At 38.9% G+C, this 16,664-nt stretch overlaps 1 protein-coding gene and 1 pseudogene across 6 annotated transcripts in view; one reads left to right on the top strand and one right to left on the bottom strand.

The window, feature by feature from the left end:
* The window catches only part of TEX11 (testis expressed 11), a 323,813-nt gene extending 310,956 nt beyond the window's left edge, over positions 1-12,857 (bottom strand). The window contains exons 1-3 of one of the 6 annotated variants that reach the window (XM_077890292.1): positions 12,692-12,850; positions 12,330-12,481; positions 11,917-11,974 (exon numbers count right to left, since the gene is read on the bottom strand). In XM_077890292.1, the coding sequence (XP_077746418.1) occupies positions 11,917-11,953 (37 nt within the window). In that variant the 5' untranslated portion in view covers positions 11,954-11,974; positions 12,330-12,481; positions 12,692-12,850. Of the gene's footprint in view, positions 1-2,010; positions 2,172-10,486; positions 10,553-11,916; positions 11,975-12,329; positions 12,482-12,691 lie in introns of those variants that run through there. The other 5 variants (XM_077890293.1, XM_077890296.1, XM_077890291.1 and 2 more) reach the window with 5 other exon arrangements.
* A 2,171-nt stretch (positions 12,858-15,028) lies between these two features.
* Positions 15,029-15,492, top strand: LOC144308076 (large ribosomal subunit protein eL34 pseudogene; annotated as a pseudogene).
* The last annotated feature ends 1,172 nt before the right edge of the window (positions 15,493-16,664 follow it).

Below are 16,664 nucleotides of genomic sequence, written 5' to 3'. Positions count from 1 at the left end.
TCATCCTGAAGGGGTCACTCTATTGAGAAAGCCATGTTAACCAGTACCAATTAATTCTGATTTGGTAGACAGCATTCTAGGTACAGTATAATAAAAAAAAAAATAAGCATTTTCCCTATCCTTGAGAAAGGGAGTTTTCACCATTACAACATAGGAAAAAATCTATCAAAAGTCCTGCCGAGTCTCTCCCTGTAGCCTCCATCAGTTCAACCAGTCATTTGAAAGCCAAAGCAAAGACCTGTCAGGGTCAAGGTCAATTCAAGATTTTACTACCAAGTCACAATGATTATCTGCAACTTCTTTAGTGAGAAAACAAACCAAAATAACAATAAAATTAAAAAAATAAATAAATAAAATTAACATTTGTATAGTGCTTTACAGTCTCAAAGCATTTTTACATGCATTCTCAATCATCAGTCTACTCTGCAAGGGAGATATTTTTATTTAATAAGATGCAAAAACTGAAATTTAACAAGTGTAGTGACTTCTCAAATCTCAAAGGTGATACAAAAAGAATAGCAAACTAGGATTTGAATTCAGGCTTTCTAATTTGAAATCCTGTACTTTCCACTATACTAGCTCTATCAGGAAGGGCCTGAAGCAAGTGATATACCAAGACTGACAACTAAAAAACATCAGGGAGAGAAAAAATGAGCTAACACCATTAAGAGTACCACGTTATAATTCTAATTGTGGACTAAGAAAAAGTATTCCAGCTGAGGTTAGTTTGAATGGGCATAGCCAAATATCCAAACAGTGTCAAAAGGGCATGGTAAACTCAGGCAAACAGATTTACTCAGAGATTAAAAATCACATTGTAAATAGTATTTTCTATGGTCAGAGAGATAATCATTTTTATACAATATTCCAGGAGGTCCCAACTGCTAAACACGGTATACAAAAGGCAGCAGTGGGGCGCCTGGGTGGCTCCTTCAGTTAAGTGTCTGCCCTCAGATCAGGTCATGATCCTGGAGTTCCAGGATCAAACCCTGCATCGGGATAGAACCCCACATGGGGATCGAGCCCTGCATGGGGATGAAGCCCCAAACTGGCATCCCTGCTCAGTGAGGAATCTGCTTCTCCCTTCTCCTCTGCCCCTCCCCACCCATTCTGCTCTCTCTTTCTCCTCTATCTCAAATAAATAAAATCTTTAAAAAGAGAGAGAGTGAGAGAATCCAAGCAACAAGTCAAAATGCAGAAGTCAGATGGAACTGCATGCACCACAGTTCAAAGAGAACTATTCACAACAGTGTATTATATTTCTTGGTCCTGGAGGGCAACTAGAAAAGGACACAGAACAGGCTAATTCCATGAAAATCATGACAAACAGAAATGATACAGCTAGCTCCAAAGCTCAACAGGTATCTAGAATATGCCCATATCGTGTTAAATACCAAATCTGATTGCCAATAGAACTTCACTTCAAAACAACTTCTTTCCTACTCCACAGTACTGTTATTGTTTTCAGCCCTGGACAAAACTTGCTCCAAAACTGGAGCAAACTTAAGCCTGGGCTCAACAGGAGACCAATCTTTATAAAGTTTTGGAGGGCAACTGGCTGGGGGGGAGGAGGGCGCAAGAGCTTACAATATAATGCTAACCAAAAAGTAATTCCCAGCTTAATTCTGGTCAAACTACATCAGTAGGAAGAATGCCTCAAAAGAGCCACAACTCAGTCCTCTCAACCAAATGCACACTGTATAAATGATGCAATTAATTTAGGTATTTTATATCTTTCACACTCTTGTAATACAGGGCCCATAACCAAACTCAACTTGCCAACTCATCCAATCCTATCCCTAAGCATCTAATTTGCCAAGTATCTATATATATTACTCTTTTATTCTCATTACACACTGCTACCCTTTGTAGCTGAGCCCTACTGTTGTTGTTGTTGTTTTTGGCGGAAGATTTAAGTTTTATTTCAGTGTAGTTAACATAATGTTACATTAGTTTCAGGTGTACAATCAGTTTAAACATTATTCTATGTACCACAAGTATAGCTACCACCTTGGGACGCTTGGGTGACTCAGTGGTTGAGCATCTGCCTTTGGCTCAGGGTGTGATCCTGGAGTCCGGGATTAAGTCCCGTGTCAGGCTCCCCATGGAGAACCTGCTTCTCCCTCTGCCTAGGTCTCTGCCTCTCTCTGTGTGTCTCTCATGAATAAAATCTAAAAAACAAAAGAAAAAATTCTCTTTAAAAAAAAAGTATAACTACCACCTCTCACCATACAATACCACCATACATATCTCACCATACAATATCATTGATTATATCCCTTATCTTGTGCCTTTTTTTCCCATGACTTATTAATTCTGTAACTGAAAGCCTGTATTTCCCACTCCCCTTCACCCATTTTGCCCTTCCCCCTCCTCCAACCCTCCCCTCTGGCAACCATCAGATTGTTCTGTGTTGCAGATTCTGATTCTGATTTTTGTTTCTTGATTCATTTGTGATTTTTTTTTTAGATTCCACATATGAGTGAAATCATATAGTATTTGTCTTTCTCAGTCTGACTTATTTCACTTAGCATAATACCCTCCTCCAGATCCATCCATGTTGTCACAAATGGCACAACCTCATCCTTTTAATGGCTGTGTTATTCCACTGTGTGTGTACACATCTTGCTTATCTATTCATCTATTAGTGGACTCATTACACCTGTCAGAATGGCTAAAATCAAAAAGGCAAGAAATAACAAATGTTGACAATGATGTAGAGAAAAAGAAACCCTCAGGACACCTGAGTGGCTCAGTTGGTTAAACCTCCAACTTTTGGTTTCAGTTCAGGTCATGATCTCAGGATCTTGAGACTGAGCCCCACATTAGGCTCCCCAGTAAGTATAGAGTCTCCTTGGGATTCTTTCCCTCTTCCTCTAAGCACCTCCTCTAACCCTCCCCCTGCTCAAGCATGTGCGTGTGCATTCTCTCTCTCAAAATGAATAATAATAAATAAGTCTTAAAAAAAGATTATCTCTCCCTCTACCCCTGTCCCCACCCCCCTCCTTCCTTGCATGCATGCGTGTGTTTTCTCTCTTAAAGAAAAGAAAAAGAAAACCTCATACATTATTGGTGGGAATGTATATTGGCACAGCCACTGCAGAAAACTGTATGGAGGTTCCTCAAAAAATTAAAAATATGATCCAATAATTCCACTACTGGGTATTTATCCAAAGAAAATGAAATTAATTCAAAAGGATATATGCACACCTATATTTACTGCAACATTATTTACAATGGACAAGATATGAGCGCCACTGTTTTTTTCTTTTATTAATCTTCTATTCAGCAAGGATCTGGTTTGTTTTAATTACCATGGTTACCAAAGGCTATTTCTATCTATTTAAGTAACTTTAATTTAATTATTGATTTCTGTTTACTGAGTATTAACAATGTGATAGGCACTGGAAGAAAGACTTATCCAAGACACTTGCCGAGTAGATTCATATCTAAATCAGACCAGAAACAATACTTGGAAAGGTTGGGAATGCAGTTGACAGACTATAGCAACACATTTGGAAGGCTGAAGTACATTAGCTAGGCTGAGTACATTTTTTTTTAAGATTTTATTTATTTATTCATGAGAGACACAGAGACAGAAACATAGGCAGAGGGAGAAGCAGGCTCCCTGTGGGGAGCCCGATGCAGGACTTGATCCCAGCACCCCGGGATCACGACCTGGGCCGAAGGCAGACACTCAACCACTCAGCCACCCAGGTGCCCTGGCTGAGTACATTTTAGCAACTCTCACCAAAAGAGGTATTTGAAGAAAGAGTCTAAGTTGAGTAAACTGTCTCTGTGGTTTCTTATCTTTAAACTATTGTAAACTAGGGACGCTTAGGTGACTCAGCAGTTGAGTGTCTGCCTTCGGCCCAGAGCATGATCCTGGAGTCACGGGATTGAGTCCCACATCGGGCTCCCTGCATAGAGCCTGCTTCTCCCTCTGCCTGTGTCTCTGCCTCTCTCTCTCCCTGTGTGTCTCTCTCTGTCTCTCATGAATAAATAAATAAATCTTTAAAAAAATAAACTATTGTAAACTATACACAATATATATAAAATAAAATTTGCTTACAAAAGAGATCAAAAGTATAATTTAAAAATGGCTAATTTTCCATACAAGATATCTTTAGCCTTTCCAATCCTAACAGAATACACTAGAGGAATGCTAAATAAAATGTCATAAACAAGCATCCTATGAATTGTTTTTTGGTTTTGTTTTACAGAAGGAGAGAGAGATGGGAGGTGCAGAGGGAGAAGGGGAGAGAGAATCGCAAGCAGGCTCCAAGCCTGGAGCCCAAAACAGGGCTCAACCTCACAACCCTCAGATCATGGTCTGAGGTGAAATCACAAGTCAGATGCTTAACCACCTAAGCCACCCAGGCGCCCCTCACATTTTTTTCTTATGAATTGTTTTTAATAGTGAGGAAATAACACAGCAAAGCTTTATCTAATGTATCAATGTATATTTCCAAATTTCCATCAGAAATATACAGGGTCATCCCTGGTGATAGCAATATGATTGGAATAGTCAAGAGTTCTTTCATCTATTCATTCAATAAATATTTAATAAGGGGTGCCTGGGTGGCTCATTTGGTTAAGCTACCAACTTATGATTTCAGCTCAGGTAATGATTTTGTTGGTCCTGGGATGAAGCCTCACGTTGGGCTCCACACTCAGCAAGCAATCTGCTTGAGATTCTCTTTCTCCCACTATCTCTGCCCCTCCCCTACTGGTGCTCACTCTATCTCTCTCTCTCTTTAAAATAAACCTCTAGAGCAGCCTGGGTGGCTCAGCGGTTTAGCACTGCCTTCGGCCCAGGATGTGATCCTGGGGACCCAGGATCGAGTCCCACATCAGGCTCCCTGCATGGAGCCTGCTTCTCCCTGTCTGTGTCTCTGCCTCTGTCTCTCTCTCTCTCTCATGAATAAATAAATAAAATCTTTTAAAAAAATAAATAAAAATAAAATAAATCTTTAAAGATAAATAAATAGATGTTTAATGATAATCAAGTTATTTTGCTAAGCGCAGATACTATACACAACATAGTTCTTTCCCTTGAGGAGCTTAGACTCATTTCCACACAAGATATATATGAATACACATTTATTTTTTTTTGAATACACATTTATAATCAACCAATTTTTTAGAGCCATGTCATGTTAAAATTTTAGTAACATACTCTAATTTTAAAATTCATTAAAATAAAGCATAGAGAACTGAATTAACTTACCCAAGATCAAAACTATTAGTAGCACAGCATGAACAGAATACAAGACAACTTCACTCTTTCTACTTTGGCTGGTGTCTACACTTCTCCTCATAAAACTTAAATGACCAAACATTTATTGAGAATGCCTGAAATGTCGTTTATATGTATATATGTCGTTTATATGTATATGCTCAAAAAAGGTATCAACCTGTACATATAAAGTGTGTGAATTCTCCTGTACATAAATTATGCCTAAGTCTAACTTATTTCTAAGAAAAAACAAGAAAAGGAACAAAAGGAAAGGAAAAGTAAGGAGGAAGGAAGGGGAGGCAGGAGAAAGAAAGAAAAAGTACTGCAGAGCTAAAATCCCTGGATGCCATAGGTCAGGCGCAGGATAGCACAGTATGGCATCAAACTTTGTTCAACATCAGGAAAGCTGCCTCAGGGGCACCTGGCTGGATCAGTTGGAAAAGTGTCTAACTCTTGATCATGGGGTTGTGGGTTCAAGCCCTACACTGGATATAGTGATTACTAAGAAGGAAGGAAAAGAATGAAGGGGAGGGGAAGAGAAGGGTGGGAGGGGAGGGAAAGGAAGGAGAAAAGAAAAAAGAAATTTTAAAAAAAGGCATCCTCAAAGGTAAACAACAGGAGGTTGGCCCCCTCTGACCACCTTCACCCATTTCCCTCACCCCCTAGAAACACTGTAACCTATGTGAGATGATGAATGTGTTAACTAACTTTATTGAGGTAATCATTTAGATATATATATACATATATAAAATAACCACACTGTATACCTTAAACTTACACAATGTTGTATGTCAATTATATCTCAATAAAACTGGGAGGAAAAAGGGTGAATGGGAAAGTTGGTAACAGAAGTACATATACAGGGGATCCCTGGGTGGCTCAGTGGTTTAACGTCTGCCTTCCACCCAGGGTGTGATCCTGGAGTCCCAGGATCAAGTCCCACATTGGGCTCCCTGCATGGAGCCTGCTTCTCCCTCTATGTCTCTGCCTCTCTCTCTCTCTCTCTATGTCTCTCTGTCTCTCTGTCTCTCATGAATAAATAAATAAAATCTTTAAAAAAAAAGAAGTACATATACAAAGAGCTCTAAGACTCCTTGGAAGAGATGAACCAGAAATTCTAAATCTAGGGACAAAACCAACTACAAAATAAGACAGCTGCCAAACTTTAGAGACAAGAGCAAATCAGGAAGGTTAAACAAGCATACCAAAGCATGATACCTAATGGATTGATGTTGATCTGAAGTTTTTCATGGCACAGCATTGTGTTCTTGGCTTTGTCCTATTTAACAATTTTATTAATGAGGTGGATGAAGAAACTGAGAGATGACAAATAAGATAAATATATAATCGGGACTCTCTGTGTCTCTCATGAATAAATAAAATATTTTTTTTAAAAAAAGACAGATGTATAATCAGAAATAAAAATCCAATCTCTAGCTGTAGTAATGGGATTAATGTAAGAAAAAAACTATAGGGGCACCTAGCTGGCTCAGTCAGTAGAACATGTGACTCTTGATCTCAGGGTCATGAGTTCAAGTCCCACACTGGGCATGGAGCCTACTTAAAAAAAATTATAGTCCTGCATTTAAGTCTTCAAAACTAACTGTACCAACATATGACACGCAAGATGTAACTTAACAGCAGCAGGACTTAAAAAGACTGAAAGTCAGGCGGGGTGATGGGATGACTGGGTGATGGGCACTGAGGGGGGCACTTGACAGGATGAGCACTGGGTGTTATACTATACGCTGGCAAATCAAACTCCAATAAAAAATATACATAAAGAAAAAAAATAAAAATTGCTAGGATAGTATAAAAGAAAATTTTCAAGAAAATAAAGATTACCCCAAATCTGATATCCTATTACAACTACTTCCATTCTAATTCATACCAATGTGTATATGTATATTTCAGTTGTAAATCCTTAATAAATGTAGACTATCATTATTAGCGTAAAAAAAAAAAAAGACTGAAAGTCAGGGTGCCTGGTTGGCTCAGTCGGTTAAGTGTCTGTCTGCCTTCGGCTCAGGTCTTGATCCCAGGGTCCTGGGATGAGACCCGCGTTGTCATTGGGCTCCCCGCTCAGCAAGGAACTTGATTCTCTCCCTCTGCCTGCTGCTCCCCTTCTCTGTCAAATAATTAAGTAAAATCTTTTTAAAAATAATAAAAAATAAAGACTGAAGGTTTTTGGGAGGCAAAAAGCTCAAAGTGAATCACTAGTGTAGTGTGACTGGCCCCACCCCGCAAAAAGAAAAATATAAATTCAATCTTAACTACATCAGTATCTAAGAGAATGATCATTGGGGCACCTGGGTGGCTCAGTGGTTGAGGTTGTGATCCCAGGGTCCTGGGATTGAGTCCTGCATCAGGCTCCCTGCAGGGAGCCTGCTTCCCCTCTGTCTGTGTCTCTAACTCCCTTTCTGTGTCTCTCATGAATAAATAAATAAAATATTTAAAAAATTAAAATAATAAGAGAATGATGATCACTCCTAAATCTAAAGAGGATTATTTCGTGCTGATCATACAAAACCTAAAATATTGTGTTGTTATGGGTACCACACTTTAAGGAATAACACGAAAAAATTGAGCATGTTCAGAGAACAGCACACAAGATGATAAGGGGACTAGAAACCATGGAATATGAAGAATGACTAAACGAACAGAAAATGCTTAATCTAAAAAAAAATGCTTAATCTGAAGAAGAGACTTCCCAAGGGACATAAATATCTTCAAATAGTTGAAGATTTGGCCTGCAGAAAAGGAGTCACACTTATTTTGCCCCAACTGGTGTAACTTAGATCAATTTCTTCTTGGTCTTGAAATTGCCTAAACCATTGATACAAAAAGGTGGGTGTTAATGTCAATTCTCCCTAAGAAGAAAATGACCTAGAGTTGTCACATTGTTTTTGTGGTTTATTTTTACAAAACTTGACTGAAAAGGTTACATGTATAGAAGAGAAAACACAAATGGCCAATAAATCTATGAAAATACACCCAACTTTATACTACTTTCAGGGAAATGGAAATTTAAACAACACTCATGGAAGATGGTAACATAAATGAAAATGAAACTGGCTGGGGGTAATATGGGAACTCTGCACTATTTTTGTAATTTTTCTGTAAATCTAAAAGTATTCCAAAATAAAATGGTAATTAAAAACAACACTTGGGATGCCTGTGTGGTTCAGTGGTTGAGTGTCTGCCTTCTGCTCAGGGCATGATCCCAGGGTCCTGGGATCGAGTCCTGCATCAGGCTCCCTCTGCCTATGTCTCTGCCTTTCTCTGTCTCTCATGAATAAATAAATAAAATCTTAAAATAAAATAATAAAAACAACACCCTTCACACCTGCAATTTCTCTTAAGTCTAACAATACCAATTCTTAGAAAGGGAGAGGGAGTACAAATTGCAAAAACTACTCTGAACAGCAATTTGGCAATATTTATAAAGTTAAAGATACTCACAGCTTTTGGCCCAGTAGCTCCACTCTTAAATGTATACCCTAGAACAGCACTGCCACTACGGAACAGCTACTAGCCACATGTGACTACTGAGAACTTGAAACAAGGCAAGTCCAAAATAAGATGTTTTTAAGCATAAAATACATATCTGACTTCAAAGACTTTATACAAAAAAAGGACATAAAATATCTCATTAATAATTTTTATATTGATTATATGATGAAATGATAACATTTTAAATATATTGAGCTATATAATTTGTATTTTTTTCAGTTAGTTTATTTATTTAAGTAACTTCTACACCCATGTGTGGAGACTCCTACTCAGTGAGGGACTCATACTCAATCCTGAGATCAAGTCGCATGCTCTTCTGACTGAGCCAGCCAGGAGGCCCCTATAATTTGTATTGTTAAAATTTAATCTATTTAGCCTTTTTTAATGTGGCTCCTAAGAAATATAAAAGTAGGGCAGCCTGGGTGGCTTAGCAGCTTAGCACCGCCTTCAGCCCAGGGCATGATCCTGGAGACCTGGGATTGAGTCCTGGGTTCCCTGCATGGAGCCTGCTTCTCCCTCTGCCTGTGTCTCTGCCTCTCTCTCTCTGTTTCTCATGAATAAATAAATAAAATCTTTAAAAATAAATAAAAAATATTTTAATATAAAAGTATTTGTGTTTGTACTATTTCAATTTGACAGAACTGCACTAAAGCCTCACCCCCAGTGCTCAAAAAATAAGCAAATTTAGGGGATCCCTGGGTGGCGCAGCGGTTTGGCGCCTGCCTTTGGCCCAGGGTGCGATCCTGGAGACCCTGGATCGAATCCCACATCAGGCTCCCGGTGCATGGAGCCTGCTTCTCCCTCTGCCTATGTCTCTGCCTCTCTCTCTCCCTCTCTCTCTCTCTGTGACTATCATAAATAAATTAAAAAATTTTTTAAAAATAAGCAAATTTAGTGGGTCATAACCGCTATTTTTTAATAAAAATGTCATAGTGTACTGCATGTAATAAGGGTTATTTCATTAAACTTTTGATATAATGTATGGATGTGATGTAAAATATATTTCCTTGCCATGGATGGTAATCAAAAATGTTTGAAAACTCCTGCTAGGGGCACCTGGCTGGTGAGGTCCATACAGCATGTGACTCTTGATCTTGGATCGTGAGTTAGAGCCCCACATTGGCCCAGAGATTACTTTAAAAAATCAAGAATAAAGAAAAAGAAAACTGCTGAACTCTCTGAAACACAATGTTCGCTGTAGTGTTGTTGTTTATAATATTAAATATTCAAAACAACTTATACACCCAACAATGGACACTGGGTAAATAAATTGTGGCATACTTATATTTAAAGTAATAGTACTAAACAAAAATGGAAAAAAATGAACTAGAACTAAAATATCCATATGAGAAACACAATACTAAGCAAAAAAAGACAAACTGCAGAAAAAAGTCATACAAAATCATACAATTTACGTAAAATTTTAAAAGATGAAAAACTGGTATACGTAATCTTTTAGTTCTCTGAGACAATGAACTATCTGAAGCATATGGCAAACTGTTAGAATTCAACAAAACTTAGTGGTAGGCATACAAGTGTGGTCATTACCTTATTCTCTATACTTTTCTGTTTGCTTCAAATATTTATGTAAATACAAGATTTCAAATACCCAATTGACCCTTGAACAACAAGGGGGTTAGGTGCACTGACCCCTGCACATTCAAAAATCTCCCTATGAATTTGACTCTCCAAAAATTTATCTACTAATAGCCTACGACTGACCAGAAGACTTACCTGTAACAGTCGATTAACACATATTTTGCATGTTGTTTATTATATACTGTACTCTTACAATAAAGTTAGAGAAAGGAAAATGTTAAGAAAATCATAAGGAGAAATATTTACAATATCATACTGTAAAAAATCTGTATTTAAGTGGGCCTGCCCAGTTCAAACCTGTGTTGTTTGAGGGTCAACTGTACTTAAAAGTCATAATCCCTATTCCATGTTTATATCTTGAAAATACTATAGCCATTGGGTGCCTGGCTGGCTGTCAGTGGAGCATGCAATTCTTGATCTCACAGTTGTGGTTTGGGCCCCATGAGGGATACAGAGATTACTTAGAAAATAAAAGACTTGGGAATCCCTGGGTGGCTCAGTGGTTTAGCACCTGCCTTCTGCGCAGGGCATGATCCTGGAGTCCCGAGATCAAGTCCCACATCAGGCTCCCTGCATGGAGCCTGCTTCTCCCTCTGCCTGTGTCTCTGCTTCTCTCTCTCTCTCTCTGTCTCTCATGAATAAATAAATAAAATATTTTTAAAAAAGAAAAAAGCAAATAAAAAACAAATAAAATTAAATAAATAAATAAATAAATAAGATACTATATCCTAAATTAAAACTTAAGGCTTTAGGGGTGCCCAGCTGGCTCAGTCTGTAGATCATGTGACTCTTGATCTTGTGGTTGTGAGTTTGAGCTCCACATTTGATAATCGAGTTTACCTAAAAAATGAAAATAAAAAACAAAATTAAAACATTAAAAGTTTTTTAAAAAACTTAAGGCTTTATTCTTGTAGTTTTTAAAAATAAGCATTAACAAAACATTGGCCTAATAGATTTGTAGCCACCCCAGTAACAACATATTTCATTATTATATGAATGTGAATGTGAATGCATTACAGGTCTCATCATGTCCCCAGACAAAAAGAAATACCATAAACTCTCCCATGTCTGACATGGTTGAGGAATCTGGTGTCCTGATCAATTAAATTGCTTTTGTTTATTAAGATTTCCTATAAATACCATACATGGATTACCAGTTTTTAAAATAATTAAGATACAATAAAATGCACTTAGATCTAAAACTACATAGGATATAATTTATTTTTCACCGATAATTGTGGCAAGGCACTTCGGGATCTTGCAGTAATTTTTAATGTACTTTTTAGGCAGTTGATCTCTAATTCAGATTAAACCAGTGTTATTTTGTATGCCATAAACATCCTCAAGAAAACAAGCGATGAATTGTGAATTCTATTTCCCTATACTAGCTTATAAAAGGGTTCCAGTGTCTTAAATATCTATGTTGTTTTTCTGGTATATAAACGAGAAAATTTGGACCTATGGATACTCCAAGGAGATAAAATTCAGAAACAAAATACATTTAGATCTTAGATAAGGCAACAAACAATTTGACATTTTCTTTATTACCCTGTAAAGCTATATACCTTTAAAATCCATGAAACGAAAATCAATATCATCCATTTTTAAATATCTGGCTCAGGCCTATGAAATAAGAAAATATTTTAATATTCTGTCTTTATCCTCCAATCTCTCAGTCAATTTCTTTACAAACTTTCCACTACTTGTTATCCAAAGGGGAAAACATGTTGAGGAAATGTTAAAACCCAGAAAAAGCAGTTAATGAGGGCTGGGGCCAGGCTGTCATGTGCCAAGAACCGGGCCCAGAGTAGGCCTAAATTTTCACCAGGTCTTCTCTTACCCTAATCTGCCCCACAACGCGGAAACCAGGGCTCGAGGTGCCCCGTGATTGGTCTGGCTGGTACTCGATGCCTTCTGCTAATTGGTTCAAAATCTCCCCACCTCACCGCCCACACGATCAAAGTACCCAATCACTCACCGTCGTTTTTCCCACTCTCTCAGACTCACTAGCGCCTTCAGCTCCCCACCCCCCAACAATCACCAACCATCTGGCTTCAACGAAACTTTGGTCGTTCACATCAAATTTCCATCTCTGCTTTCAGTGGCCGTGCAACGCTCCCCATACTTAATCTGTCAAAAAAAAAAAAAACAAAAAAAAACAACAAAAACACCTCTGCTTTTGACCATTTTCTGTCACCTGAGAGTCCGTTACAAACTCCGTAGTTCGAAACCACTGCCTCGACACTCTAAAAAGTGTTGAACTAATGGCCACAGCTTCTTGCTACTTATAAACCATTCAACTAACCTGTAGCCGGCCCATCCTACCTACTAATCACGTACCTCCGCAAGACCACGACAGCCACAGCCGCCTCTCCACGAACTCGATCCACAGAGCCGGTCTACGCGCAGAAGGTACCTCCTCCCATAGTGACGTCATCGAAGGCCACGCCCAATTGGCCTTTACCCTCTCTCCAAGCGTATGCAACGTGGGGCGTCTACTAGGTCTTAAATCCTGGGGTTGCAGCCTAGAAGGCCAGGATGAGAATCACATAAAGTAAGGAGGTATGGTGCGATACTGAAAGCATGCCACAGTTACTGAGAGAGGGGTGCAGATGACCAGGGTTACAGACAGGGAGTAAGCAGGCCTTTGAAAAAAAGAAAAGGGAGGGAGGGGAAAAGAAGGAAGGAAGGAAGGAAGGAAGGAAGGAAGGAAGGAAGGAAGGAAGGAAGGTAGAAGGAAGGAAGGAAGGAAGGAAGGAAGGAAGGAAGGAAGGAAGGTAGAAGGAAGGAAGGAAGGAAGGAAGGAAGGAAGGAAGGAAGGAAGGAAGGAAGGAAGGAAGATAGATAAACCATGTTGCCTACAGGTTATTCAAGAGAGGCAAAGGTCAGAAATATCAGAAGTTGAGAGAATTAAAAACCCCATAGTTCCAAGACATTTCTGCTGTCCTGCCCTTGTCAAATCTGAAGGAAACTATGTAGTGACTCCCTTGCAGGTTCTCAGTAAGGGCAGGGATCCCATCCATCTCCAAACAAATGGTTTTAGGGATGGGGGTGGAATACAGAAGTAAACATGATTGGTACCAGCTAAATTTATGAGTGATGCTTGCAACCAGGGAGTTCGCCTTTTACTGAAGTTTCTGTTTAAAGACAACAGTGTTAAGGCATTGATGCCTCTTGGAGAAAAACCCCAAATCAAAACATTAACAAGCCTCTCACCTCTTCCCTCACATACCCCTCTTTTAAGTCCTGTGCACCCCAGTCAAGCCAGATATGAACCTTGGCTAGCAGGATGAAGAAAAGAGATTGTGGATTCAATTCTGGGAACATTAAGAGTTTCCTCCTGACCCTGACAGTTTCAGAGTTAATCATTACTTATCATGGAAAAGATGAGGTTTCTAAAAATAATTTCTTTCCCTCTTCAAGAATTTCTGCATCTGGGGCAGCCGGGGTGGCTCAGCGGTTTAACACCACCTTAGGTCCAGGGCGTGATCCTGGGGACCCTGGATCAAGTCCCACATTGGGCTCCCTGCATGGAGCCTGCTTCTCCCTCTGCCTGTGTCTCTGCCTCTCTCTCTCTCTCGAATAAATAAAATATTTAAAAAAGAAAAAAAGAATTTCTGCATCTAGACCACATAGTACTGTGAAGAAAAAAAGCAAAACAGGGAAAGTACTGCTATTAAGTACTCTTCTTTTGCATCCTGCAATTTTCTATTCATTTTACAATCCTAGATTGCTAAATTAGGGAAAGAAGTCTGGTGAAAAAGATCCGTAGAATATACCATAGTTGATTGAATCCTCATGCACCATATACTATGTGCTCGCTACTTAGAATCTTATTGCCTCAATTTTTTCATCTATAAAATGGAACTAAAAGTAGTTATAAGCTTCTGGTTCAATAGACTAGTATACATAAAGCATCTAGAACACTGGCTGGCATGTAATTGTACCCATTATTGTTCCCCATTTCCTGGTTGGCAAACTAAGGGCTCCCAACTTCCATCATCCTGCCCAGGCCCCTGGCTCTACCATAACTTCTCTAATTGAAATGAACAGGGCAAAAAATCAGACCTTGCCTCTCCAGACCATGGTGGTCCTTTCACATATATCTTAAGAGATCTTAGTGACTAATAATGTCTATAGTAGGGGTGCATGGCTGGTTCAGTCACTAGATCATGGAACTCTTGATCTTGGGGTTGTGAGCTCAAGCCCTGCCTTAGGTGTACGCATTACTTTACAAAAATGTCTGTAGTAGAGTGGATGTGATATGCCAGATTATATAAGGCAAAGAAGAATCAAATGACTCTTTTGATTAATATGGACTGTAAATATGCCTCCAAATTCAGGGCTACTGAACTGTTACAACTGCATTGAAAGGGCTAGTGAATAAAAAATATGCAGAAAGGGTAAAAGCCCTTATACAGGTTTCTCCAATGTTTTTTTTTTTCTATCTAGATAGCCTCCCTAGATGTTACCAGTAAGGAAGAATTAAGAGATTGGAAATAGGGCACCTGGGTGGCTCAGTGGTTGAGTATCCACCTTTGGCTCAGGAAGTGATCCTGGTGTCCTGAGATTGAGTGATGGAGCCTGCTTATCCCTCTGCCTATGTCTCTGTCTCTCATGAATAAATAAAATATTTTTAAAAAAATTTTAATTAGAAAAGACAGCTCTTCCGGGGACGGCGTCCGTAGGCATTCAGAATGGTTCAGCGTTTGACATACCATTGTAGGCTGTCCTACAATACAGCCTCTAACAAAACTAGGCTGCCCCTAACCCCTGGTAATAGAATCGTTTACCTTTATACCAAGAAGGTTGGGAAAGCGCCGAAGTCGGCATGTGGCATGTGCCCTGGCCAACTTCGAGGAGTTCATGCTGTGAGACCTAAAGTCCTTATGAGATTGTCTAAAACGAAAAAACACATCAGCAGGGCCTATGGTGGTTCCATGTGTGCTAAGTGTGTTTGTGACAAGATCAAGTGTGCTTTCCTTATTCAGGAGCAGAAAATCGTTGTGAAAATGTTGAAGGCACAAGCACAGAGTCAGAAAGCTAAATTTAAAAAATGAGGATTTTTTTGAGTAATAAAAAGAATCAAAATGCTTGAAAAAATAAAAATAAATAGAAAAGACAGGAAAATACGTAAAAGAAAGAAGAGGAAAGGAGATAATAAAGGAAGCAGGTGCATACTGAGAAGGATAGGCAAAAATAAGCAGTAAAATGTCATTAAATGGCACTCGACAGGCTGTAGATTATCTTCCCTTACTCTGGTATAAACTATAAATTTTATTCTCCTGTTCTTTAACAAATTAATGCAGAAATGGTGATAGAAAGCACATAAGGCAGCGGTGAACAGCTTGGACTCTAATGAGAGCTTATTAAGACTCTCATTGTCTTTTAGTTTTGTTGACTGTATCCTTTCCTGTGCAAAAGCTTCTTATCTTGATGAAGTCCCAATAGTTCATTTTTGCTTTTGTTTCTTTTGCCTTCGTGGATGTATCTTGCAAGAAGTTACTGTGGCCGAGTTCAAAAAGGGTGTTGCCTGTGTTCTTCTCTAGGATTTTGATGGAATCTTGTCTCACATTTAGATCTTTCATCCATTTTGAGTTTATCTTTGTGTATGGTGAAAGAGAGTGGTCTAGTTTCATTCTTCTGCATGTGGATGTCCAATTTTCCCAGCACCATTTGTTGAAGAGACTGTCTTTCTTCCAGTGGATAGTCTTTCCTGCTTTGTCGAATATTAGTTGACCATAAGGTTGAGGGTCCACTTCTGGATTCTCTATTCTGTTCCATTGATCTATGTGTCTGTTTTTGTGCCAGTACCACACTGTCTTGATGACCACAGCTTTGTAGTACAACCTGAAATCTGGCATTGTGATGCCCCCAGCTATGGTTTTCTTTTTTAAAATTCCCCTGGCTATTCGGGGTCTTTTCTGATTCCACACAAATCTTAAAATAACTTGTTCTAACTCTCTGAAGAAAGTCCATGGTATTTTGATAGGGATTGCAAAACAACCTGCAGAATGGGAGAAGATATTTGCAAATGACCTATCAGATAAAGGGCTAGTTTCCAAGATCTATAAAGAACTTATGAAACTCAGCACCAAAGAAACAAACAATCCAATCATGAAATGGGCAAAAGACATGAACAGAAATCTCACAGAGGAAGACATAGACATGGCCAACATGCACATGAGGAAATGCTCTGCATCACTGGCCATCAGGGAAATACAAATCAAAACCACAATGAGATACCATCTCACACCAGTGAGAATGGGGAAAATTAACAAGGCAGGAAACTACAAATGTTGGAGAGGATGTG

Source organism: Canis aureus, chromosome X (assembly GCF_053574225.1).
Source record: "Canis aureus isolate CA01 chromosome X, VMU_Caureus_v.1.0, whole genome shotgun sequence".
In the NCBI taxonomy this organism is placed as follows: Eukaryota; Metazoa; Chordata; class Mammalia; order Carnivora; family Canidae; genus Canis; species Canis aureus.
Note: the sequence above shows the minus strand (reverse complement) of the source record. Positions and strands in the feature narration are given on the sequence as shown.